Source organism: Tympanuchus pallidicinctus, unplaced genomic scaffold (assembly GCF_026119805.1).
Source record: "Tympanuchus pallidicinctus isolate F22 unplaced genomic scaffold, pur_lepc_1.0 scaffold4, whole genome shotgun sequence".
NCBI lineage: Eukaryota > Metazoa > Chordata > Aves > Galliformes > Phasianidae > Tympanuchus > Tympanuchus pallidicinctus.
Genome location: NW_026294758.1, coordinates 18,933,701 through 18,961,596, shown reverse-complemented (window position 1 = coordinate 18,961,596; position 27,896 = coordinate 18,933,701). Strand labels below are relative to the sequence as shown.

Here is a 27,896-nt window from a genome sequence, read left to right as displayed (position 1 = left end):
GTGAATAATTAAGGATGCAGATATATTTTAAAACTGACCTGTGTAGATGTAAGCTACATTTTTCAGAGATGCTTTATTTTTGTTGTTGAGTGAGAATTGAAACGCATCTGCTTCATGAAAAAATGTTTGCTATTCTTTTAAGCAATTTTATTTGTTTACAGGTGTCAGCTGCGATGCATGTTTAAAAGGAAATTTTCGAGGTCGACGATTCAAGTGCTTAATTTGCTACGATTACGATCTGTGTGCAACTTGTTATGAAAGTGGTGCAACAACAACGAGGCATACAACTGACCACCCCATGCAGTGCATACTAACAAGAGTAGATTTTGGTAAGTGGCAACTTGAGAGTCAAATCATGTGTTGCCCTATTGTGTTAGTAAACATAATGTGGATTTTTCATGTTTCTACTTTACTTAAACGCCTTTTTTCCTATTAGCACACTTAAAAGAAGATCACCTTCCTGTCTTCTAAAAAAAACAGGCATTTTTCTTTGATTCTTGAGTATAATATATCTTAGATATTTCTTCTTAATTTAGTCTCCAGCAGGTTTTCAGACTATAAAGTATATTTGATAATAATGACTACTGCTGGCTTCCTATTCAAAAAATGGGGCATTCTTCCTAACTTAATGTTTTACTTGCAAGTAACACAGAGTGGAAGTTGAGAAATCCTGTTAAGATTCTGGAGACACGTTATTCTCTGCTGGTTTATATGCGTTTGTTGGTGCAGAAAAGTAATAACTGGCTGTGCTGAGTGTAAAGGACTAGGAACGGGGAGTAATGTGTAATTATTTTGGGATTTGTTTTAAGTTCCACTAATTGCAAAATTATTTCTGATAGCAAAACCACACCAGTATTTAAAAACACATTTGTCACATACAACTAGAGTAAGTGGAAGAATGTGTGACAGCAAGGCTGAAACTCAGGAGGTACTTCTGAATGAGACCTCTACTCTCAGATGTTGGAAATGTGGTATGTGAGATACACATTTATTCTAATCCTAGAGTGCAATCCAGCTGTGTTGTTTTTCATGTGAAGCTTTTCAAATATGATTTCCTAAAAGCTGAATAGGATCACTTCAAAGCTAAGGCTTTATGAATTGTAGGTTTCTTTACGCTCTTGATAATAATGGAAGTAAAATCTATTTCTTCATTGATTCAGATATTACAGTACAGCTGGATATGGGAATATACAGTTGCTTTTTTCAAAGCAGCTGTTAGATGTCTTTCACTTCCTCCTAATTCTCAGGTCTCTGCTTATCCTGAGACTGCCTTGTCTTGACTTCAGAAATCCAGGCCTTGGGATTTCAGGGTTTAGAAATCAAGATCAGATTTGTCAGAAATCAGAAATGCATGCAATTATATTAGCTTCTCAGACTTTTTCTGAGATTGTTTGTCTTCTCAGACTTTTTTTGGTAATACTAATTAATTAAAAGTCTCTGTGTGACTGTGTTAATTTAGAGATCTGATCACTATTGGTGAAGAACAGTTCTGACTGATTTGCCTTCCAGCGATTGCTGTTGCTGTGTTTTACAAATGGGCTAATATTTCCACATTGCTGTGAACACTGCATGTTTGTAATGCGCAGGGAAAAGGGGGCTGAAACTTGTTTGCTGTAGAGCCTTAAATTAATGTTAGATGCCAAAACTGCAGTGAAGAAACCTTCTAAACACTTGCCGCTTAAAAAATAATAATAAAAAAAAAAAAATTAAAAATTGCCTGTCATGAAATTGTAACAGTGTCTAGAAAATATATTTTGTTTCTTGCAGCTTGTGTTGTTCTGTCTTAGGAGTGCTTGATGAACAAGTGTGTCCTGTGGCTTACTGTATTTCATTTGTGTAAGTCTTAAGTGAAGAATTCAGGGAAGTAATAGAAGGTTACAGAGAAGTGGTATGTAGTGGATTCTCAGGGCTACTCTTGCTTTATTTAGTGTTTGTGCTGCTATGACCTCTTGAAATAAGAGGAGTAAATAAATTTTGTAAATTTTACATGGCTTGATCTCTGAGCATTGTTATGGCAAATAAATTTGTGCATTTTAATACATTGCCAAAACACAGTCCCATGAACAGCGAAGAATGTGGAGCTGTGTTACCTGCTTTCATAAATGACTTTGAGAACAAGTGTCAGGATTGCTAGAAAAAATCAATTTTTGGTATATTTACAATTCTATTTTCAGCTGACATGAATTACCAGATTATGAAATTGAATATTTAGAGTTGTAATCAGACTTTGAACTCAAAAATTGATCATGCCTCTTCACCAGACTTCTGTTTAAAAAAAGAACAAACAAACAAACAAACTCTCTTACCAGAAAGAAATATCCCTCACTTCACAGCCCCTCCTTATTTGTGTCATGGTGTTTTGATACTACATATGTCTGAGAAACTGTTTACAAGTATGAAGTACAGGAAACGTGGCAGTAGAGGTTGGACCTTCTCACCAGTGTTCCATTACTTGTTGTTGCCATGTGACAGATGGCAGCAGAGGGCCGGTCTGAGAGAATGGCAGATGACATGGAAGTGCAAACAAAGCAAAGCTGTGTCACTTAATTATTCCTTGTGGAAACTGTGGCACTCACTGACATTCATTGGTGGAGGCATGCAGTGAATGTGAGCACAGTGAGGAGTGGGAGGTATGTTTCAGCAGTGGTTGCTTCCACTGGTGCAGATTTTTCCAAGTGTGGCACACAGGCTCTTGTTCATCACTCATTTTCATAGCTAATAGTGGTCACTATGTTTAAAATAGTATTTTGTAGCTGAGAATGTGCTCCATCAAACTGTGTTACTGTACTCTTTGCATCTGTTGTAGTTTCGTGGAAATAGATAGGCATTACTTTTGGTGCCAGAAAGTTGGACTCCCACAGTTTATATGCAGACAACTGTAGAATTTACTTATGCATACTGTTTTAAAGCTGTGAACAAGTTCAGGCTTCTAGTGGATGGTTAATCACGTAGACCAATTCTAAATATCTGGGATTGCTTCACCATAGAGGAAAATGACATTGTTTACCCTCTGGTGAATTTTGAGGCTTTGTAGGCACAGTAATAAAGTTGCAAAGTGTATTGCAGAAGATGGACTTCTTCAGGTGTTCTCAGTGAGCTTCACTTGTCATTGTGTTTTTTTTTGTTTTACTTCCCTGGTGACTTAAAACTGGTATAGGAGGCCATGTAGATCACTGAAAGTGAGTAAGAAGGCCTGTTGATTTCTGGCAACCTGTCTTGAACCATCCTATTGGCATATCTGTCTTTCAGAAGTTGGGAATGTGGGATAGTATTAATTTGGAAGATAGGTGAGGTTTTTCAGTCTTTACAGAGACACAGAAGTTAAAATGATCTCTTAACGTGGATAGAGTTTAAAATACATACGATATGAAGCTTCACTTCTAAAGCATAAAATAAATTCAGGTATTTGTGAGAGGTCAAAGAGTAGAACTTGCAATAGGTTTGCCAGGTGCTGTTGGTTGTTGTACTGCTGGTACTGATTAGGACAATGTAGAAGTTCAGAGCAAATGTCATGGGGGTTTTTTCCTGAAAAAGAATTTTAATCTGCTAGAATGCTTTATGGTTTATGTGTGTGCCTCCCACGTTAACCACACTGTTGTAAAGGCGGGGTAATACAAATTGTTAATAGAAACCCCTACCAGAATCCTTTTATATTACTTTTATTAAAGTACTCTATAAACATATCTTGAGTTTCTACCTCTGGTGCTTATGTGGCAAAGGCCTTGACATCTTTTGTGGCTGCATCTGGGGCAAAATGAGCTTTTTAAATAAGGAGACCCTTAATAATATGCAGTGTGAGTTCTGACTGGATTAACTGGAATTAGTCCTGAGGTTTCTGTGGTTTTCAGCTGCTATCTATCTAGTAAACACATGTTTTGCTAAGTCACGAAATTGTGAAAGAGTCAAGTTTTCTTGACTCTTTTCTTGGAAAGGGACTCTAGATATCGTCTGATTGAATCTTCTGTTGGCAGCAGGGTCTTAAATGCACCGTCCCACCAAGCCTAGAATGTTTTTCTTGTATGAATTTTTACCACTTGCAGACAATCTTCTACCTTCTGGTCACTCCAAAAGTAATGCCTCCTATTTATTTCCATGGAAAGCACAACAGATACAAAGAGCACAATAACACTGTTTAATAGAGGACATTCTCTGCTATAAAATTCTATTTTTCAATATGGTCACTACTATTAGCTATGAAAACTAGCGATGAACAAGAGCCTGCATACCACACTTATAAAAATTTGCAGCAGTGGCGATGACCTGCTGTCACTGCTGCTAAAACATACCACCTACTGCCTCACTATGCTCATATCCATTGTTTGGTCTCTGTAAATGTTAAGCAGGCATCTATGAATGTCAGTGCCTTTTTTCCACCTCAAAGAATTCAGTGATGTGTCTTTCCTTCATCTGCATTTGCATGTCACATGCCATTCTGTCAGACTGCCCTTCTCCGAGCATATTCTCAACTACAAAGTGCTCGTTCATTACAGTCATCACTGTTATCTATGCAATGAAAAGGAGCCTGCATGCCACACTTGTAACATCCACATCAGTGGAGATAACCTACTGTCATCACTTCTGAAATGCACCACCCACCACCTCACTGTGCTTATGTCCATTGTTGGTCTTCATATATTTTCATCAAGTCAACTGAATGAATGTCAGCTGGTGCCTTTTTTTGGTACATGGAGGAAATGCAGTTAGGTAACTTTGCTTCACATTCACTTATATGTCAGATGCCATTGTGTCAGACTGCCCCTGTGCTGCCATCTGCATCAGCTACAAAATGTAATGGTGATACGTGGTAAAGTTCAACCTCTACTGCTGTACCACCATCTTCTGCCTCTGATGTCATGGCCCAGCATAATAAAATAAGAGGCGTTTCTATCAGTGTAGCCTTTGAGGAGGGCTGAGATTAGATATCCTTTGAGCCTTCTCTGGGGTTGATGAGCTCCATTCCTTTGCTGTTTCTTCAGCCTTCTGTCCATTTTGCTGAGCACGTGCACATACAAACATGCATTCCCTCTGCCCTGTCCAAAGCTTCTTAAATTTTTTGTTGTCTGTCTTGATTTGGAGATTGTGAAGTTGGATCCTCTGTTTATCTGTTGTGACCTAACAAGTGCCTAGTAAAGCAGGATAATCAACAACCCTTGATTTGATTGTTATTCTTAGTGATGCAGCCCAGGTCATGGAAGAAAGAATTATCAGTTGTTTTTAGGTTTTGCTTGTTAGCATTTTCTTCTAGCAAATGTTTTTACTGCTCTGCATTCATTTGTATTGAAATGGGAGAGTTCTAACAAGCTGAGTGGAGATCTTACCAGTTGGAAGTAGATCCTTCCAACCTGTAGAGAAGAACAACATCTGTGATTTGCAGAATATTGGAATCTAGATGACTAGTGCAGCTTTGACTGCGTCATTTTGTCATAGCATCAGCCAGAGCTAATTCTGGTTGGACAGAACTAATGTGGGTCTCTGGTCTAACCTTCTGGTATAGGACTACAGACTGGGAGAAGAATTCATTGAAAGCCACCCTGCTGAGAAGGATTTGGGTTTCTTGGTAGATAAAAACTTGATATAAGCCAGGGTGTGCACTTGCAGCTTGGAAGGCCACCTGTACCTGGGGCGCATCAAAAGAGAGGCGGCAGCAGGAAGAGGAAGGGAATTGTCCATGTGTCAGTTTGTCCTCTATGAGGCTCCATTTGGAGTTCTGCATTCCCAGAGTCCCCAGCTCAGAAAAGATGTAGAACTGTTGGAGTGGGTCCATGAGATACCAGAAAGATTATAAGAAGACTGGAGCATGTCTCCTATGAAAACAGACTGTGGGAGCTTGGCTTGTTCAGTCTGGAGAATAGAAGGCTGTGGAGTGACCTTATAGCAGCCTTCCCATACTTACAAGGAGCTTATAAGCAGGTGGGATGTCAACTCTTTACATGGGTAGATAGTGATAGGACAAGGGAAAACAGTTCTGTACTAGAAGAGGAGAGATTTAGATCAGGTGTTAAGGGGAAATCTTTCAGGATGGTGAGGCAGTGGCATGGGCTGCCCAGAGAAGCTATGGGTACCCCATCCCTGGGGGTGCTCAATGCCAGGTTGGATGAGGCCCTGGGCGGCCTGAGCTGGTGGGGAGCAGCCCTGCACGTGTATGGGTCTGGGACTGGGTGGGCTTAAGGTCCCTTCCCACTCAAACCACTTTATTATTCCACGATTCTGTTAGCAGGGTTGACTGTGAGGTCAGACCAATTTAGTCAGGTCCTAGCCCAGTCCTCTGCCTCCAAGGATGGAGATGGTTCAAAGCTATGTTAGAGAAGGTTCAGATTAAACATTAAGAAAATACTGTTGATAGTTTGACATTAGAACAGGCTTCTTAGAGAGGCAGTTGCTCTGTTCCTCTCTGTGTAAGTCATTTGGAGAATGTTCTCAGTGATATGTTTTTGACTCTGTGTCGGTGTCAGAGTAGTCTGGCACTTGGACTCAGTGACCTTTGTAGTTTCCTGACAACTCAATTTAATGGATTCTGTTCTTTGATAACTTGTTTCACCGCTTGTCTGGGTGATGGGGGAACGTTTTTCTGATAACCTGTTGTCCTTCAGTGGTGTTTTCAGACAGGACACAGGGCCTGGAGCTGCGCAGAAAGGAGCCCCTGCCCTGCTCACAGCTCCCCGGTACCTGGCTGGCCCTGCCCAGCTCTCCTCTGCCAAGGCGGAGTGCCTGCTCCCAGAACAGTCAATCACTGCCTGCTCAGAGTAGGCTGAGCACAGTTTGTTGAGATTAGCGTCAGTCCCTTCCTTGATGTAAATATTTATAAACAGAGCGTTCATAAAAAATTTTTCTTCATGTCTATAGCAGGCATGAAGACACACTTTAGAATGGTTTTGTTCAGAAAACACGAGGCAAAACAGAACAAACAGCAATTTTAAGAATAATATTTTGAATAATATGATTTCTTAATGAATGGCACAGAAACAGCTAATTATTTTTAATGGGTTCTGTTAACAGCATTTATTTTCATGATGCACTGTCAAAAAATATTTCAAGTAAATAAGCACACTGCAATTTAAGACCAATAGTTTTACTTATATGTATATACCAAATTGAAATGAAGTTGGTCATACAAAAAAAGTAAAATTAAAATGTGTCCTTGTAAAGGAATATATTTAAACAGAAAGCAAGTACAAGCTGTTGTGAAACATAGTCTTGAATCATCTATATCAAAGTCAGATTTTATCTGAAGGACCCTATTGTAGTTCTGTTTCATTACTAGCCTCCTGCCAAGTTTCTGAATGTACTAGTTAAGGATTTGTGCTTAATGCAAGTAGCCTGTGACTACAGATGAACGATAACACAGTGCTGTTCATTTTTGCTTGAGTTTTCACATAAAATTAATTTTCTTCAAGAGCAGCTATAATTTTTAAACATTGTTGAGCTTGAAGTCTTAACTTCATGAACTGTGGTTGTCGTCTTTTTAAATAATATTTCAGTCCTCTTCCTCTCTTCATGTTCTTCCTCTAACTGCTCAGCGGTGGGGTTATGAATCTTCTCCTCTAGGAATGTGATTTCACCTGTTGGTTTTGTTGGTTTGTTTTGTTTTTTTTTACTGAGCAGCCTTACCTGCCTTTTAGCTCCCCTGAGAAGAGGTCCAGGGGAGTTCAAAGAGCTTTGTCCTCAGACTTTTTTGTAGGAAGGCATATGGAAACCGTCAAAATGCATTATCTGAAAGATTTCTTTGTGGCCACAAGGGATGATAATTGGTAATGGGCCTATTGCATCAGAACAGTAATTTGTGGAGCCTCCTCATTTATCCCCGAACTGCTTCTAATCATAAGGGCTTTTCTTAGTATATGAGCCTAAGTAACCTGACTATAGTAATTATTTTTAGGACTCCTCATGTACTTGTTAAAATACAGTAGAGAAATATCCATTCAGTAATTAACTCTAAGTAAAAAAGATGCATAATACCACTTAATCATCCTGTTTTCTTGTAAATTTTAGCTATAGTTTAAAATAAAACAATCTATATTTTAGGTTAAAAAAGGCAGAAGCTTGATGGTAAGCAGTGGAAGGAGATTAAAGTTAAGGAGGAAAAAATGCAGATAAGAACTTCTGAAGGGGAAAAAAAGTTACATTTATCAATTACTGTGTTTCTTATAAGTACTTTCTGAAATATGTTCTTGCAGATGAAAGCCATGCTTGTTTGGCATGTATGTTATATGTGATTTATAAAAAGGATGTGGAAAAACGTGGGAGACCATAGTGTAATCAGGAGGCTGGAAGGAACTCAAACTTTTAATTTTTTTGTTTTTTTTTTTTTAATTAATAAATGGCTCACTTGAGATTCTCTAAAGGTCAGAAAGAGTTTGGCAGCACTTGTGAAACCTCTCTTCTCTGTGACAGTGTAGAATGCTGGGAGTGTATAATGCTGGGAGTCTTGACATCTGTACTGAGCTAACAGCTTATGTAAGAAAGAGGTATTTACCTGCGTGTTAGTCTATTTACCACTGTCTTTAGATTCATAATGGCGCCATGTTATTTAGTCCATTACTTGAAAATACATAGAGGCTTTCAGACCACCTAATAATTTCAAGGAATTTTTTGTAGATACAGAAGCTACTTTGATACACAAGTCTTCTAAGCAGTAATATTTGCTCCTTTTTGTTTGCCTGCCATTTTTAGTTGTTGTCTTCCTACATTCAAACTGACAAAAAGATGCCATTACTTGAAAATTTACAGGAATAAGACTCCCTGGCCAAGAAGGGTCCTCAAAGGAAGAGAGCTTTGGTGCTCCTGTGATGCGTGTATGCAGAAAAAAATCTGTATTACAATCATGTTAATATTTAATCATCATGATGAGGGTCCTACTAATACTTTAGGGAAATCAAAAAATCAACTGAATGAGCAGTCATTAGTTTCTAGTGTGTGTGTTTGGCATTTTTGCTATTCACACAGGTATACAGATTTCTTTGCAGAAGTCATTGCTGAATTACTTTTAAGAGAAGAGCATAGTGTTTTCATGTGAAGAGATTAATAGAGTTAAATTTGGAATTCTTCATAACTATGTTAAGATCAGTACACACAGTAACAACTTGTGTGATCAGCCTCTTTACTTAGAATTTGTCCAAATAAAGTATTATGGAGGATTCTTTCCTCAGTTGTCACTGAAGCTTTTTGTATTTATCTTAGTCAACAATCATCTTTGAATTTTTTCCTTTTGAATATATTCTTCTGTAAGTGTATCTGTTCTCCTTTGCATACAGTTGATGCAGTCACAGGCAATCTAGCAACTTTTCAGAACTTTCTATAAAAACCTTGTTCTTTCTTTGTTTGAAATAATGGTATATTGAAATCCTTTCTATTTGATTATGCTGTAGTATAGTGGCATTTTTTTTTTTTTTATACCTCCACTCTTGTTTTTAGCAACATCAGAACAGAAGCCTGAATGTGACTCTTGGAGAAACTTTAGGAGTTCTCAATTAAATGTATTTACTGGAGTGGCAGTGGGGACTCCACCCCTCGTTCTCTGAATTATTTCAGAGAACATTCTCTACAGCGCCTCAGCCTTGAGACCGTTTGATTTTTATTTTGACTTTTTATTGCGTGTTCTGTAAACATGGTTGATTCATCACTTAGGAAGGGAACTTTGTGCTTTGGATAGCTGGACGTAAATTTCTGCCATTTGCACTTGAGAATAAATTAACCTAGGTCTAGCACGGTATCAAACTGTGATGCTTAATTTGTTGGACCACTTTAAAAACATCTGGATTTGTTAGGAAGTGTTTCCTTTTTGGTATAGCTGCCTGTCTGCTTTAACATACCTGTTGAAAAGGCATCTTTAATTTCTTGCTCTCCAGCACTCGAAGTCTCTGGAAGCCTTTGTCAGAGCAAAGGAGAGAGAGACTTACTGAACATGAACTCTGTTTTGTGATGTGTTCTATCTGCAGAGCTTTGTTCATCTGGTATCTTTAACTCTATGCTAGCATGTTATTAATACGTGTTTCCCTGTGTTGGTTTTGGAGTGTTAGCCCTCATAATTTATGTAATATCTGTATGGCTACAAAAACAAAAATGCTTCTCTTCCTCATCATTTCTTAAAAACAGGCCACCAGCAGAAGATGAAATAAACCTTGGGAAGCTGTGACTTATGTCCCCAGAAGGAAATATCCCTAATACATTAGATTGATATTATCTTGGGATGCAGGACATGTTCTTTTAGCTCTACAGATTTAGCCTTTTTTAAATTTATAGAACAATATTTATAATTCACTGAAAATATCTTCCACTTATTTATGATTGAGTCCTAGAAAAATATTAGTAAATGAATCTTAAACAAATTGCTCAAGAAAGATGTGTTTTTTAATCTTGATGTGGATGTGAAGTTTGTTCATGTTTCCTGTAAAACATGTAACTTCTGCAGAGAAAGAGAGAGGAAAAGTGTTATTTACTGCATAATTTGTTACGTTGTCCTGCTAGGCATGGAGTTAAGTTAAGTTAGCCATTCAAAGTATGTGTTTTGTCAGTGCTTCACTTCAACCCATACTACTAAAACCAGCATGTAGCAGTTAGATTTCTTTCTTGTATGATAAACAGTTGCTTAGTTATGGCACAAATATTGATTATGGAGTCACAGAGACTTCTGAATTTAAATCTAAAACTTGTGATTTAAGAATGCTGTAGTGATGTTGTACTGAGGACAGCAAGGGTGATAGAAAAGTGAAGATTTGGCAACAGCAGCAGCCAGGACTCTTTGCTTCTACTGACTATTAGGAAATTATAATATGTTTACTAATGAAAATGAACTAATGCACTGTATTCTGGCTGTTCTGTCATCAGTAATTGAAAGCATTGTGAATGTCAGCATATGGCCTTTGTGGAGGATAAAAATAGGAATTTCAGTTAAATTTTAGTTTGTCAGTGGTACTGCACTCAAGTACATAAAGAAATGTTACATGAACAAAGTAATTTACTATAATGCTTTGAAGTAACTTCTGTTTAAACACTTTGTGTTCCAGATTTGTACTATGGTGGAGAAGCTTTCTCTGTAGAGCAGCCACAGTCTTTTACTTGTCCTTATTGTGGAAAAATGGGTCATACAGAAACAACTCTTCAAGAACATGTTACTTCTGAGCATGCGGAAACATCAACAGAAGTGGTAAGAAACATTAGAACTCTTTTAATCGTGAAAATTCATTAAAAAGAATATTCAGGAAAATGCGTAAAAAGTCATTCTTGAAGCATGAGTTCTTTTAAACACTTTCGAAGAAATCACACTTCATGATATCAGATTTTCTGGGGGGAGGTTATGCTCAGATAATGAGCTTCCTTTTTGCTTTTATGGTTGCTGCTTTGTTAGTCTGATGTAAAGGTTGCTATGTTTGGGAGCTTGTGCTGTAAAACAACATTTAAAGCATTCTTGTGGCTGTTCTTCCTTTTTACAACCAGCGTGCAATTGCCAAATGAGTTTACAGTTGGGTAAGACCATAGCTCCATAGCTATGGCAGTCTTTTGTTGCTGTAATTACATTCTGCAAGCAGCAGAAGCTGTAATTCTGCTGTGACTTGTTCTCGAGGCAGCAGGAGGAGAAGGGAAGTGTTCTCCATCTCTTAACTGATAGAACAGTTGACACCACTGAAAACACACTTCCTTAAAGTACCTTTTTGGCTGTTTAGTTGTGTTAGTTCCTACTTTCCCGACTGCCTTTCAGAGTAGGTGAAGCAAGGCTAACAGAATGACTTCCAAAATCCTCTTGTCCAGTTGACTTTTTTCACGGATTCCCAAAAATACTTGTTTGCTTGAAATGGATTACTCATTAGTAAAACATTGTGAATTACTCATAGGGTTCTCTGTTCTGATCTTCGGGTTATTTGTTTACTTTCCATGGAATTCTTTTGAAGGTGATGAACCCTTCTTTCAAGCCTGTTAAAGATCTTGAATGAAGGAGTGCTAGGGGAGGTAACTTGATAGTTTTGAAGCTCTAATCTTTGTTGAAAAGATAAGTGAAGCAGTTTACTTCTGTCTGTGGTACTGCAGGATTATAAGTTGCCTTACTGATACACTTGGAATTTTAATAATATAGATTTTTTTCTTAAATGCTTCACCTTTCAAACATACCATCAACTGGAGATTCACATCAGGGTGACTTCTTTCATGGTTTAGTGTTGCAGTTCTGATTTGCACCACTTGATGTCAGTGGTATTTTCATAACACCGTATTCATATTCTAGGTTTTTTAATCTGGCATTTCCTTTGCAGCTGCAGCTTCTAGAGTTCAGTATGTAAAGCCTAAATTTGTGAGCCTGCTACCCTGCTGGTTTCTGAAGAAGTTTTGTGTGTTAAAAGGAGCCTTTGATTTTTGTGAGTCAGCCTGCAAAAACAAAATTTTTATCCTGATTCAAGTAATAATAGAAGGCAGTCCTTTAATATGGTTGCGTATGTTTGTGCCAAGTTGCAAAGTTCAGTGTGCAGAAAATGTAAGGCTGCTTGATAGCGAAAGGTGACAACATGACTAATGAAGAAAATCTTAAGATAATCAATTGTGTTATTCCAGGCATTCAGACAACTGTTTTTGCTCATGTCTTGACCTTTCAGTACTTGCAGTAGATCTTGCTGTTGACAGGTGGACCGTATCTGAGATCTTCAAGTCTCCAGGGATAGACTGTTTTTTATTTTGCTGGTGATCACTCTTTACTCCTTACCTATCTTTCTAAAAGAATGAGTCAAAGAGTTCTGATCCACTGGAGGGGGAGGAAAAAGCACCATTAATATTTCTGACAAGTTGAATTTTAACATTTTTGTATTTGGACTGTTGAAGATAAGAGGGTGATTTTGCTCAGTATTTGGCAGCAGTAAATATAGCAATATTAGGTACTTGTGAACAGGATGAGTCTGACAGTATTATATTGAAGGGTAGTTTAATGATGGATACCTGAATCAAAAATTGTACTGGTGTCTGTGGGAGAAGTTGAAAGGTTCAGATTGACTAAGGTCCCTAAGGTTGCATGCTAAAAAAAAAAATTAAAAAATTGGCAGTATTGGTGAAAAAGTGATGTAAAGTCTCAGTAATTATCAGTATTTCTTTACCAGTCCAAGAGTAAGGATAAGTTTTATAGGGCAAATAAGTGCCAAGGAATATGAGTATCAGAGGAATTACACTGTTGGTGCTGGGTTTCAGTTCAGCCTAACATACTGAGTATGATTCAGCTAGAAGTCAGTGTTGTAAACAAGCTCAAGATTTTGGAAACTATTGAATGTCATACTTGAATCTCTTTTCAGAATAAAAATAGATTTTCTACTTTGTCACTTTTCATCAGATTTGTCACATTTAGCAAGACAGTAACTACGCTCATACCATGAGCTTTGGAGCTGTAAGGTCTGAGTTGTAAATATATTGCTGATTAAGCTGATTAGAACTTTTATTGCAGTAGTGAAACCTTTCAGATTATCTTCTGCTTCATTCTTGAAGATTTCAGTGTCTTCCATTTAGTGACAGGACTTCTGTAAGATCAGTGTCGTTTTATGCCTTACATGTTAATAAGGAGGCAGTAATAAGGAAAGTAAGGAGTAGAACAACATTTCTAGAAGCTAGCAGATATTAGGATTAATTCCTAACTGTTATAGAACTTGAAAGTCATCTTTTGGACGTCATTCAGAGCAACATCATTATTTTTTAAAATATCATAAAAAAAAAAAAAAAAAAGCCAGATACATCAGGAATTCGATTTTAAACCCATTATCCTAAGTTGTATTTTTTTGCTATGAAAACTAAACAAGTTCTATTAGCAACAATTTTCAGCTTTGTCACACTTAATCAGTGATGCTTCTGACGTCATCATAACACAGGGTGTTTTGCCAAAGCTAATGCCTAACTAAATTTCTGTTTGTGTCTAACAATGCTTTAGAATGTTTTATTGGTGAGAGAGTTCTTGTAGGAAATTTCATGTTTGGAATTAGGTTTAAGTTACTAAGTTCCCTTGAATATTTTGTTGTTCTGCAGAACTTTTTGTTATCTCATGTTTTTCTGAGGAGTCCCTTTTTTCAAGGAAATATCTGTTGTTCATGAAGACTTCATCATATTACATGTGAGGAACTTTGAATAGCTTTTTAAATTCTATTTTCATAATTATTCCCTTTTTCCATTTTCATAGGTAGCTGGAAAAATGAGTACCTTGAAGATTATGTTCATTTGATTTGAACTGTGTTCTTGTTTGAAGATTAAGCAATTTATTTGTAACTTTAGAGGTGTATATGTTACGGTGAATTTCTTCTAAAATTGTGTGTTTATGGCAGGTAAAAGTGCAATGGCTAGCATCAAATTTAATAGATAGAAGCAAAATTGTTAGTCTAAATTGTTAGTCCTTAAAGGGCTTTTAGAAGTTAAAATCGAGTAGAGAGGTACTTTTTGTTTCTTCTCTTTTTTTCATCTTGAAATTGTAGACCATTTTGGAACACTTCATTCTGCTTCTGTTAAGCTATTATCTGACACCTGAAATGAGTAACTTTTTTAAGCAGACCCACTGCGGTACCAGTAGTTGTGTCCTCCCTCATATTCTGTAATGTCATTGCTCTGCAGTGTGTCTGCTTGTATTGCATCTGTAGTGATGGAAAACCTGAGAAGTGGTTCTCTGAAGAAAAGTACATCATGTGGAAAATAAAGGGGGAAAGATGTAGTGGCAAGAACCATTCAAAAAGCCTAAGCTTCTGCATGAGGCTGCTTAATTAAAATATCATTGAAGATGTAAGCTGCTGTCAAAAGCAGCGGAGAATTTGCAGTGAATGTATTTAAGACATCACCCTCACCTCAATATAAGTAAGCCAGATGGGTGTAGTATTAGACGAGGGCTGCTCCAAAAGTAATGCCTCCCATTTTATTATGTTGACCTACGGTGTCGGGGGGCCAGATGCTGGTACAGCAGTAGAGGTTGAACCTTCTCAACTATATTCCACTGCATGATGCTGCCGTGTGAGAGTTGGCAGCAGAGGGGCAGTCTGACAGAATGGTGTCTGACATGGAAGTGTTGATGAAGCAAAAGGGGTATCGCTGAGTTACTCCATGTGGGAAAAAACAGCACCTGCTGACATCCGTCCATGCTTGATGAACATTTATGGATGCCAACTGGTGGTGTGCAGACAGTGAGGCACGGTGGTGTGTTTCAGCGGTGGCTTTGCACAGCCATCACAGCACAACATGAGGTCAGTCTCAAGCAGCTCATCTCCATGAATCAGCAGGTTACAACAAGGGAACAGGCTGCTCGTACAGGAGCAGAAGGAACAAGTCAGGGCCTACCAAAGCAATATGAGGCTGAAGGCGGAGGTTTCTTGGATCACATCATTGCTGGTGATGAGATGTGGTGTCACCACTGCGGGCCTGAGTCAAAATGGCAGTCCATGGAGTGGTGATGTGAGTTCCTCACCAAAGAAAACATTCAAGGTGAAGCTCTCAGAGGGTAAAGTAACGCGCACAGACGTTGGGATAACAAAGGGCTCCTGGAACTGCAACAAACCATCAGCTTTGACCACTAAATCGCAACGCTGACTGAGCTGAAGGCGGGAACATCCAGAGTCAGGTCAGAGAACAGGCGATCTTTGTTTTGCAACACAGTAATGCCAGGCCCTAAAGCAGTCTGAAGACCGCAGAGCACGTTGCCCATCCTGGCTGGGCTGCCCTAACAACGCCCTCCATATAGCCCAAATTTGGCCCCTTTTCACTTCTGTCTGTTAAGGCCAACGAAGGACTGACTGCATAGGCAACGTTCTCTTAGCAACAGCACTGTGACACAGTGAATCATGTCCACTGGTGTAGATTTGAATGAGCACAGCATGCAGGCTCTTGTTCATTGCTGGAAGAAATGCATGGCTAATGTTGGTGGCTGTTGAAAATACTGTTTTATAGCTGAGATTTGCTCTGTCACGCAGTGTTAATGTGCATTACTTTTTGGAGCAACCTGAATATTAGTATCCATATTGTGTGCAGTCTTTTGAGCTCCACAGTCAATAACTTGTATATAAACATGAGGACCACCAGAAACCTGGGCTTTATTGCAACCAGTATTGTTCCATGAATGCAGGGGGGCTATTGGAAGTAGGAGGAGTACAGAGATAAATCTGTGGATAGTAGCTGTATTTAGCCATCCAGGAGCTGTTAATATAAGCATTTAGTGCTTTGGGAGGGTTTTCTGGGCTGGAGATATTTTTAATCTAAAATCTGTAAAACTTTAAGATCAAGCTTCAAAACTGCTGGAACTAAAAATGGAAGGTGCGTTTCAAGGTGTCACAGTTGGAAGAAATGTAATGTTACTGATTGTCTTTGTGTTTTTAAGCTGAAATATTCATTAACTAATAAAGGAAACGGTATCTTCTGAAATCCTTTTGTGTAGGGATATGGAGATCAGTCTTTCTTTTCCAAACCTTGTAGTTGTGCAGTGCCTGGGTATGTCTCGGTTTGATTCTTGAGCAAATGCTTGCGTAGTTTGTCTGCTTCCTGCAGTTCTTTTGCTGACATGAATGAGAAGCAGGCATATAGTAGGCCTTTGTAATCACTTTGTTGTCTGAGACTGTATAAAATACAAAATACTGCATACAAAACTAATTTATAAAGCACTGCAAAATCTGGTTTCTGTAGTATCACTAAAATCATAAAAGAAATGGAAATTAACATCTTCTCTTGAAAATGATTTTTGCTGTTTTTAATAGCGATATGAGTTCCGCTTTCTATAAAGTATTTCTTTTTCCTCTTTGTCATTTCAGATTTGTCCAATATGTGCAGCATTACCTGGAGGGGATCCTAATCACGTCACAGATGACTTTGCAGCTCATCTTACACTGGAACACAGAGCTCCTAGAGATTTAATATCCTTTCCTGAGATGATGCAGAGTCTAGACTTCTTCATTGAGTAGTCATGATTACTTGTTTTGATTTTGATATTCAAGGGGCTGTACCTCTCATTTCCCTGCAACTTGAGTTGCTGGAAAACTGTATGCAAAATTTAAAGGTAATTTTTCTATTTTTCAAAGCAATATCCAAATTATGAATGAACTGTATGTGTGTTTGACAGTGCTTTTTAGCCTAGCAGCGGAAACGTTTAAGGGACTTTTATACCAAACTGTTTTCTACTGACTCTGGTTTATCCTGCCTTATCATTAGTTTTGAGGCCTTTTTTATGTATCCAGGTGGTAGAAACAATTTATGACACAGTGATCTGAAGATGGTTTGAGCTTAGCTGTTTTTTGACAAATAAGCTTGTGTACCTGCTTCATTCACTATACTAAGATACTTCCGTAGTATTACCTACTGACATGTCTGTAATGGCTAGGAAAGCTTCCAGATAACATGGGAAATAAAGGGCTGTCTTTCAGTTATCTTAGTAGCAGATTATGCAGGTTAATTACATTTGATGGCTGAAGTATTGACATTTGCTTTTTGTCCTTTGTTGAAGGGATTGCTTTCTAGGGTTAATTGATTTTTATTTATTAAATGACCTGCAGATTATGTACGATACCTACAGAAAGTTTTCTCTCTGAATTTTTTCATTAAACAAGTGATTTTCAAAATGAAGGGAATTCTTGACTGCTTTGGAAATATGTGTATTAACTTTCTGACAAAAATATTCTTTAAATAATTTTTTTGCCATAATTTGCAAGCCTATAAAAATATGACTTGAAACTTAAGCATGAGATGGCAAGGCAGGGGAAATGAGGAAATAGCAGGAGTCATTCGTGGAATTTACGCCATTTATTTGGCTAAAAAAAGAAAGGTAAAGTGAAGGGGTGTGATAAAAGTGCTGAATATTCTGGAAACATGCGAAATTTTAAGATCTCAAGTGCTGAAAATTCTGGGATCAAGTTGCTTATAGTATAGAAATTGAAAGGAATGCAGTAATTGCCATAGAAATTGAAAGGAATGCAGTAATTGCCATAGAAATTGAAAGGAATGCAGTAATTGCCATCTACTTCAGGTAGGAATGGCCGTAAGATCTTTAGTATTTAATGTAAGAATGAGGAAGTGGGAGTAAAACCCATGTGTAAGAAGTTTGGCAAAAGATGTGATAAGGTGTAATATTACTTGATAGAAAACTTTGATTAAAAAAAAAAATCAATTCTGATATTTCTTAGATGTATTAAAAAGCTGAAGAGTGTGAGGCGTTTTACTGTACACAGCCCTGATTGTCTTGAGTGCATGTCTGTATGCCCAGCTTGCTCCGTAGCTACAGCATCTCAGCTATGCTGTACAAGTTGAAGCTTTCACGTAGCGTACACTAGCGTGTTTTACACAGCAGATATTCTAGTCATTTAATAACCAATGCCACGTGTTTTCTTAACTTGTTTATTATGATGAATCCAGTGGTGTTCGGCATGTACGTCGAATGTTTCACCCAGGTCGGGGATTGGGGGGCCCTCGTGCACGTAGATCAAACATGCACTTTACTAGCAGTTCCCCTGGAGGGCTTTCATCTTCTCAGAGTTCGTATTCTCCAAGCAATAGAGAAGCCATGGATCCTATAGCTGGTAAGAGCTGTTGTGCCTGTGGGTTTTATCCTCCTTATGCAAAGGAACAAAATCCAGTGTGATAACGGTTGCTTTGTTTTTTGTTGTGCTGAAACTGCACTCATGATACATGCAGGTGTGACTGGCTGTGTGTTGATGAACAGTTTTCTGGCCTGTGGTCTTCTGAAGCTGAAGTCACTGCCCTAGTAGGCAGTACTTTTAATTCTACAGTGCAGGATGTATTCCCAAAGCTTGTTATTCACAGGCACTATTTATTTTTTTTGCTGTGGTTGTGTCCAGCTTCTATCCATTACTTGAGTATATATCATCCTGATTTGTTGTGAGATGAAGGTGTTTGTGGACAAGGTTTTCTGTCTTGATTTGTTTTAGTACAAGCTGTGGACTCTAAAGGTAAAATTACATGAATATTATTAACAGACATTGAAAACACATTCAGATTGCATTCAAGCTTTAGCAAGTTTGGTTTGTTTGTTTTTTTTTTTTTTTTTGTAATATCACTATTTTTTATGATGTACTTGTAAATTCTTACACAAATGTACTGTTACAAGCATTTGTAGCATGCTTTGGTCAGGTTTAGAAATCCTGTGATGGGAGGAAGAGCATCTCACCTTTAAAGCCAGAAAATCAAGACGTGTCTAGGATTTTTAGAAAAACTTGTTTACTGTATGTTTAATTTGAAAATAAAACATTTTTTACAGGAATTAGAAATAGATAAACACAACTTAAAATAGCAGCTTTTTCCTTATTAGAAATCTGAGCATTTTTATACTGTGATCTTTTGACCATGCCTGTGTCAAGGCAACATCAGAACTGCCGTAATCTACCTTCAGCTGCTAAGTATGCATAAATGTATAAACTGGAACTTCCTACTTCAAGATCATGACTTCTTCAGAGGTAGCCATCCAGCTTAATTAACCACTGCACATGAAAGGGGAGCTGTGTCTGCTTAAATGTAATCCCCTAGCCTTCCTTCTGCTGGCTGTGGTACTCCTGGCTTTCTGTGACCTGAAAGAGCATCCTGGCAAAAGAGGGAAAGTTGAATGAGGTCATGCTCAGACAGTGGTGGTCAATGTCTTTTACTCTGGTTGTATCCTCTCACACATGAGGTCACCCAGGGATCAGTACTGAACCCCATGCTATTCAACTTTAATAAATCATCTCAGCATGTTTGCTGAAACACCAGGGTGGGAGGTGAGATGGATTGTGTCCTGCATCTAGCATGTCATGACCATGACCAAAGAGCTGAGTACAGTCTTGCATCTGCATGGCTGGGGGTAGCCCTGCTGAAGGAGACCTGGAGTCCTGGTGGGCACAGAGCTGAATCAGTCAACGTGGGCACAAGTGCAGCAAGAATGGCAAGCTGAATCCTGAGCTGCATTTGCCATGGCATTAGTAGCAGAGAGAGAGGTCTGATCATCTCACTAAGCACTTGTCAGGCCAGAGGATCCAGAGGAGAACCATGAAGATAATCTGAGTGCTGCAAAAAATTGTTGTATGAGGAAAGTAGTTAGGTCTTTGCTCCCTGGAGAAGGGAGGGCTCAGAGCAGGTGTCATCACAGGATTCCAGTACTTAAAGGGCAGCTACAAAGAAGACAGAGGCTCTCTTCTCAAGGAGCCATGTGGAAGAACAGGGGACAGCAGGAACAGGATGCACCAGGAGAGATTTAATCTTGATACAGAGAAAAAAATACGTTTTTGCAGGGGGAGCCATCAGTCACTGGGAACAGTTCCCAGGCATGTGGCTGACTCTCTTAGTTTGAGGTTTTCAAGGTGAGAGGGGACAGGATGGCACATAAGCTTGTCTAGGCTCCCTTTCCTCATGAGAAGTTGTACCTTGTGATGGAGATCCCTTTCATTCTGGGCTGTTGTATGATTCTGTGAGGTTCCTAAAGGGTCTGAGAAGAACTAGAGTTCATCCAAGAAGGGAGGATGTTTGTGTATCATTATTCTGTGATCTTGGAGTGGAAGACCTCCTGGAATGTATATCGCTCTGAAAGTAATGCTTATTTAATTAAAGTAGGACAGATAAAGAGTACAATAACACTATTTAATAGAGCAAAATCTCAGCTACAAAACACTATTTTTTTTTCCACACAGTCACCACTGATAGCTGTGTATTTCAGTCATGAACAAGAGCCTGCATGCTGTGCTCATTCAAATCTACACCAGTGGACATGATTCACTGTGTCACAGTGCTGTTGCTAAGAGAACGTTGCCTATGCAGTCAGTCCTTCGTTGGCCTTAACAGACAGAAGTGAAAAGGGGCCAAATTTGGGCTATATGGAGGGCGTTGTTAGGGCAGCCCAGCCAGGATGGGCAACGTGCTCTGCGGTCTTCAGACTGCTTTAGGGCCTGGCATTACTGTGTTGCAAAACAAAGATCGCCTGTTCTCTGACCTGACTCTGGATGTTCCCGCCTTCAGCTCAGTCAGCGTTGCGATTTAGTGGTCAAAGCTGATGGTTTGTTGCAGTTCCAGGAGCCCTTTGTTATCCCAACGTCTGTGCGCGTTACTTTACCCTCTGAGAGCTTCACCTTGAATGTTTTCTTTGGTGAGGAACTCACATCACCACTCCATGGACTGCCATTTTGACTCAGGCCCGCAGTGGTGACACCACATCTCATCACCAGCAATGATGTGATCCAAGAAACCTCCGCCTTCAGCCTCATATTGCTTTGGTAGGCCCTGACTTGTTCCTTCTGCTCCTGTATGAGCAGCCATGGGACTCACCTGCTGCAGACTTCGTGATATTCCAATGTGCCACCGTTTCCAGTGCACTGAAGCTGATATTCAGCTCCGTAGCCCGTTCCCTTGTTGTAACCTGCTGATTCATGGGGATGAGCTGGTTCAGGCAGTCCTCATTTTATGGTGTGACAGCAATTCTGACAACATTTCTTGTCTTGTACATTGCTGTTGCCACTGCTGAAGCACACCACCCACTGCCTCACTGTGCTCACATCTACTGTTTCATCTTCATAAACGTTCACCAAGTGTCAGTTTATGTCACTGGGTGCTCTTTTTTCCAACATGGAGGAATTCAGTGACACACCTGCTTCATCAGCATCTCCAGATCATTCTGCCAGACTGCCCTTCTGCCATCTGTCACCCAGAACAAAACGTAATGGAGTATAGCTGGGAAGGTTCAACCTCTGCTGCCTTACTGCCGACTTCTGCCCACTGAGACTGTGGACTGAATAATAAAACTGAAGCATTACTTTTGGTGCAGCCCTCACAGTTCAGTTCAGATAAATGTGAAGTGTTTGCTGATGCTTGTCAGTACCTCACCAGGCATTCCTTGTGGAATGCCACAAGCACAGGGAAGTTAAAAATTGGATGAAATGGTATTCCTTTGAACTTGATTGATGCTGTGTCTTTGCTTTTAAGGTTCAGTTGTTATCTGCTGGGGTTGTCTTCTCTTACCAAGGCCTTTATCTCAAGCTCTCATCTGCTTCCAAGTACAGCTAGCTATTAAGCATCAACTTATGCTTAACTTACAGTGAGAATAAATTGATCTGTTTCTTGTCTGATAGTTTGATATGTCTTCTCTTTCAGTGAAATGATGAACTGAGAAGATAACTGCAGGTTTTCTGTTTGAAAATAATGAAACACACAGCATCTGCTACGTTTTTACATCTCCTTTTTCTCCTTTGTGATACTGCCTAGTGATTATAATTGAATTAAAGATGTGGAATTGATAGTGCAGGTTTAGAAACAAAAATGAAAAGCAAAACTTGACTATCCTGAGTTTCTGACATAGAAAATAACTGCATTTTTCTGTATTCCTCCCATGAAAGCTTGCCTAAAAGCAATTGTTTTTTATTAGTGCAATGGAAGGAAAACTATTACAGGTTGGCAGTATTGCCTCCTACATCTGCCCTTACATCTGTTACAGCAAAGAAACACCTAAAGGATTCTGCTGTGATACCCTGAGCAGTGTTTTACTGATGGTTTTAATTTCAAAGAGCAGGTATTTGCTATAAACCTACCACTGAAGGGAAGACTTATGGTTGTACTCCTTAACTGTCGGGCCTTCCCTGTCTTCAGGCAGAAGTAGACAGTGGTTTCGTGAGGCAGATCTTGAATGAGTTCATAACAAAATAACTTTTACTAAATGTTAGAAGTGATGTCGTGGTATTTCTTTTACAGAACATATCTTCCCTTTGGGTTGTTGGATGGTAAAACCTGTGTTGTGGGGGCATGTTTATTGAGAAGAAAATAACATCACTAACAAAAGCCCAAATTAAGTATTTTCCTAGTCAGGTACTACGCTATGATGTGGAGCTTCAGAGAAGTGCTGCAGAAGACATCATTTGCCAGGCATTCTCTGTAGACCGGCTCTCCTGTTATAACAAATCTGCATCTTCCTTACGCTTTGAAACATCGAACACTGAGACTTTCTAGAAGAGTTTCATGAATTTTCTAACATAATTTACTTTTACTAATTTACTAAACGAATTACTTAGTTTTCCATTGATGGACAAAAATGAATTGATGCCCTGGAATTCAGGGTGTATTCATTCTGTTGTGTAACAGTCACTTAAGATATTTCATCACAGAAACTTTTCTCTTCTCTGGCAGAGCTTTTATCTCAGTTATCAGGCGTGAGGCGTTCTGCAGGAGGACAGATCAATTCCTCTAGCCCTTCTGCTTCTCAGTTACAGCAGCTGCAGATGCAACTGCAGTTGGAACGACAACATGCACAAGCAGCGAGACAACAACTGGAGACTGCACGCAATGCAACTAGACGCACCAACACGATCAATGTCAACACCACTATTACACAATCTGCAGCAACAACCAACACATCTAACACGGAAAACAGTCAGCAGACTATCCAGAATTCCCAGTTTCTTCTTACAAGGTAACTTGTTCTGTCTGCTTCAGCATACGTCCCTTAGCATTTCACTCTTTCTTGGTCCTGCTAGAGTCGGAGCACAGTGAAACTTTGTATACTGTGATTATAAGAAATGTGCTTTAAGCTTTTAGCCTTGTATTTGCATGTAATTGGGTGTTCATATTTAAATGTTCGGAACTTGCGTCATCCATATTTCTAGTAGTAATTTAATATCCAAGAGTAGCAGTTCATAGGTGACCTGATGGGAATTACTCTGCTTTTGGAAAGCTGGCTGCAGAAATGGCCTTTAGTGCCCTAAAGGTTGCAGAAAGGAGAGACAAACTCACAGCTGCGTTGTATATCTGTTTTGCATCTAGGAATGTATTTAAGAGGTGAATGTATTTAAACAGATGTGAATATGGAGTTCTGCAAGCCTTAAGAAGGAGGCTAGTTCTGAGTTTCAGCTGTGTAAGCTACTTCAGGCAGGGGGCTTCTGCCAGGTCCCTCATCAGATCTCTTAACATACTGTGCTTTGTTTGGACTGTGTGGATTGTACTGTCTGGTGGGAATCCAGAGGTGGTACACACAGAGTGATGTATTCTGTCGCATGTGTACAGCTAGGCGTTGACCCAGCCCCTAACAGGTATGTAGCAGATGCCAACCTTCCCTAAAAGACTCTCGTAGGTAGCAGGGACCCTTGCTGTGTGTGTATTGTATCTTGAGGGCTCGTTCTGGTGAAGGCTGTTGTAGTGAGTGGGCAGGGGTTGTTGGCCAGAGGTGCGCAGAGCTGTGCGTGTGAGAAGGGCCGGCAGTGGTGTCCTGCGAGTGCCAGTGAGGGGCAGGGCTGTGAGCGCAGTGTCAGGAGCGTGGCCAGGGAAACGGGCTCTCACCAACTGCCTGTCTGCTTTTCCTGCTGCCATACAGGTTGAACGATCCCAAGATGTCGGAAGCGGAGCGTCAGTCAATGGAGAGCGAACGGGCGGACCGCAGCCTGTTTGTTCAAGAGCTTCTACTGTCCACTTTGATGCAGGAAGAAAGTTCCTCCTCAGATGAGGATGAGAGGGGGGAGATTGCCGATTTTGGTGCTATGGGCTGTGTAGATATTATGCCTTTAGATGTTGCTTTAGAAAACCTAAATTTAAAAGAGAGTAATAAAGGAAACGAGCCTCCTCCACCTCCTCTTTGATGACATCCCACTTTGCAGACAATGTCCTCTGTGCTGTATTTGCCAATGAAAGTGGACAACAACTATCTTGGGTTTGTTTTGGTGATTGTAATTTCAGGTCTGTCACTCTTGTTACGTTGTGTACATTAAAAAGAAAGAGAGAAAAGATATATATGATAATCATTTCCACTTAACTAATTTTTACTTCTAGCAGGTAAATGTAGGTTGCGGTGCAGAGCAAAAGGCTCAGTGTCCTGTACCTTGACATGCAAAGGCTCTCCTAATACTCCACATTCAAACTGAAGAGGAAAAAATGAAAAATCTCTAATGAAGCTGCTGTGTGTATTTATGAATATTAATGAATAAAAAATGCTTGGATGGTTTACCTTAACTACTGCATGACGTTTTTTGCAGCGTGCATGAGTTTTAGTGACCTTGTCATTTAAAAATTTAAATACAAGGAAGTAAAACTATAAAACCCAAAGCTTTCCCATTATTCAGAGGTTACCTAACAAAAAGGTTAGCGTGGCTTGTAGCCACAAAGTAGCTTTTGAATAGTATGTGACAGAATGACATCTTACGTGCTGTTCTGCACAGGATGGAAACTGCAGTGGGTTGTATTGTCGTGACCAGGGTGTGGCATTTTGCTGTATGTGATCACTATGTTGCCCTGTCGGCCGTCGCGTCAGTGTGGAGTTGAACTGCATTTTATGCATCCCTAGGAGACACAACAATAAGGCCACTGCTGGAAGCTACTGCAAAGGGCTTTTGTGTGCCCTGAAATCAAATGATGTTCACTTTTGTTTAAAGTTTGTTTTCTGTGGTTGTTAATTTTTTTACTGTTAAACATGTTTTATTCAGGTGTAGATGATTCATATATTCACTGTGTTGGTTTTTTTTTTTTAAAGAAAAAGTTAACCTGGAACATGCTGTCTTAGTTTAAAAAGCCTTTCACAGCCTCGATCATATTTTGAGTTATTTATGTATTCTCTTCATAGTTTGCAGAGACCTGGTAGTATCAGGAGAGCTTGAGGATTTGAATCCCCAGATTGTTCGTATATTGCAAACAAATTATTAATGCTAACTTCAGCACCTTCTATTTATTGTTTCTTTTGGTTACTTTTGCTGGTGGAAAAAAAAAAAAAAAGAAAAAAAAAAAGTTTTAAAAGCCTTTTAGTGGAATTGTGCCACCTCTATGCCTATACTGCTAGCCTTCCTGGTCTAAACAAAAACTGCAGCGTTCTGTGCATCCATAACAGCCTCAAGGCAGGGACAGAAAGAGTGTTTGGTTTTGGCTTTCTTTCCTTCTTTGTTTTGTTCTGTTTTTCTAAATGTAAAGTTAGATTATAAAAACAGAAGTGCACACAGCTTCAGATATTAAAAAACAAACAAAAATAACAAAGAAACCATAGGCTTATCTCATAATGTCTTCCCAGCCTTTTTCACCTCCCCCCGCTCTCTTTCTCTGTCCATCCATCTCTGCAGCACTGCTAGCATTAGAGTAAACTTACAGACGTGGACGCCGGGTGGTGTTCCCAGCACAACTGTGACGTGTATGCTAATCCAAAATAACTGCAGCAAAAGAAATGACCCTGTATACTGACTTCAAGTTCATCTTCTTTTTTTTTTTTTTAAATCCTCAAATCCTGATTGTTTCCCCCTAGAGCAGTACTAGCTTTGTTTTCCTTTAGTCTCTGCAACAGAAAATGTTTGGAGGAGAACTTTACCTAAGCCCTCTGGTTATCCCTAAGGTTACCCCAACTAGGGATTTTTTATTTTTTTTTTGATTGATTGTTGAGGATTTTCAAAAGATTTTCAAGCTGTAGTCTTTACAACCACATCTTCTGCACATTACAGTAAGACACACGGTTCAATAAAGCATTTTCAAGACTGTTGCTCGGTTGATTTTCTTTGTTGTTGATGTGTTACGCACAGTTTTGCTCCAGAATTTTCTGAACTGTCAACTGTGGCTGTATACGAGGTCATGTAGAAGTGCTGGGCAATTTATGTGCGTGCAGTTAGCAACTCGCACACTGTGGCAGATGAAGAGGCTGCAATCCCAACCTCCCCACAGGTAGGTGGATCCAACTTTGCGTAAGAAAAAAGTACGCGTAGAGCAGACTCTCCTCAGCATGAGCCCTGACTGCATGTGTGGCTGCTCTCTGAACATGAGCATCATTTCTGGACTCCACTTAGGGGGTGTAAACCAATATTGTCTGTGCTCAGAAGCAGAGCAGATGGAGACTGGCAGTTTAAGGTATGCCTAGGCAATGCCCATAACCAGTGGGTTAAAAGAAAACAGCCAACCACCTCCTGCCATCTCAGGCCAAGGAGTATGCTTGGAGTTCAGTGGAGCCTGTGTGTTCATCCATCACTATTATTCACAGACTCTTTAAATGGCAAAGAGATGCTCTTGAAGGGTGGGGAATTGGTTGGAAGGCTGCAGCCAGAGCGTTGTGTCGGCAGCTCGACGTCCAGGTGGAGGCTGGTGATGAGTGGTTTCCGCAGGGCTCTGTCTTGGCACCAGCGCGCTTCAGCCTTTGTATCAGTGACGTGGGATTGAGCGCACCCTCAGCAGTTTGCTGATGGCTCCATGCTGAGCTGTACAGATGACACAGTAGAAGAAAGGGAGGCCATCCAGAGGGACCCAGATGTAATTAAACAAGGCCAAGTGCGAGGTGCTGCACTGGGGCTGAGGCAATCCCAGGGATGCGCACGAACCGGGGGAGCTCCTTGGGAGCAGCCTTGCCAAGAACTTGGGAGTCTGAAACTGACATCTGCCAGCAGGGTGTGCTTGCAGACCAGAAGGCCAACAGTGTCCCGGGCTGCATCAGCAGAGGGGTGGCAGCAGGGAGAGGGAAGGGATTGTCCCTCTCTGCCTTTGTGAGGCCCCACATGGAGTACTTCATCCAGGTATGGGAAAGATATGGCGCTCTTGAAGGCGGTGCAAAGAAGGCCATGGAGATGCTCAGAGGGCTGCAGCCTCCCCTCTGAAGACAGGTTGAGGGAGCTGGTCTTGTCCAGCCTGGAGAAGGTTGTGGGGAGACCTCATTGCAGCATTCCAGTATTAAAAAAGAGATTTATAAACATGAGGGAAACGAATTTTTTTTTTACATGCATTCGTAGTGATAGGACAAAGAGGAATGATTTTAAACTAAAGGAGGTAAGATTTAGATAGACAGGGAAGTTTTCACTCAGGATGGAGAGGTGCTGCAACAGGCTGCCCAGAGAGGTGGATGCCTCATCCCTGGAGGCTTTTAAGGCCAGGTTGGATGGGGCCCTGGGCAACCTGACCTAGTACCTGATCTAGTGGTTGGCAACCCTGCCTGCAGCTGGGGGGCTGGAACCTGATGATCTCTGGGGCCCCTTCCAGCCCAAGCCATTCTATAAAACTGGTGGAAGTGCTTA

General features: G+C 39.9%; 1 protein-coding gene across 5 annotated transcripts in view; it reads left to right on the top strand.

Moving 5' to 3' along the window:
• The window catches only part of KCMF1 (potassium channel modulatory factor 1), a 52,546-nt gene extending 27,667 nt beyond the window's left edge, over positions 1-24,879 (top strand). For 2 of the 5 annotated variants that reach the window (XM_052700405.1, XM_052700408.1), the window contains exons 2-7: positions 162-329; positions 11,004-11,143; positions 16,734-16,835; positions 18,314-18,491; positions 23,068-23,350; positions 24,248-24,879. In XM_052700405.1, the coding sequence (XP_052556365.1) occupies positions 162-329; positions 11,004-11,143; positions 16,734-16,835; positions 18,314-18,491; positions 23,068-23,350; positions 24,248-24,509 (1,133 nt within the window). In that variant the 3' untranslated portion in view covers positions 24,510-24,879. Of the gene's footprint in view, positions 1-161; positions 330-649; positions 784-866; positions 972-11,003; positions 11,144-16,733; positions 16,836-18,305; positions 18,492-23,067; positions 23,351-24,247 lie in introns of those variants that run through there. The other 3 variants (XM_052700406.1, XM_052700409.1, XM_052700407.1) reach the window with 3 other exon arrangements.
• Positions 24,880-27,896: the final 3,017 nt, after the last annotated feature.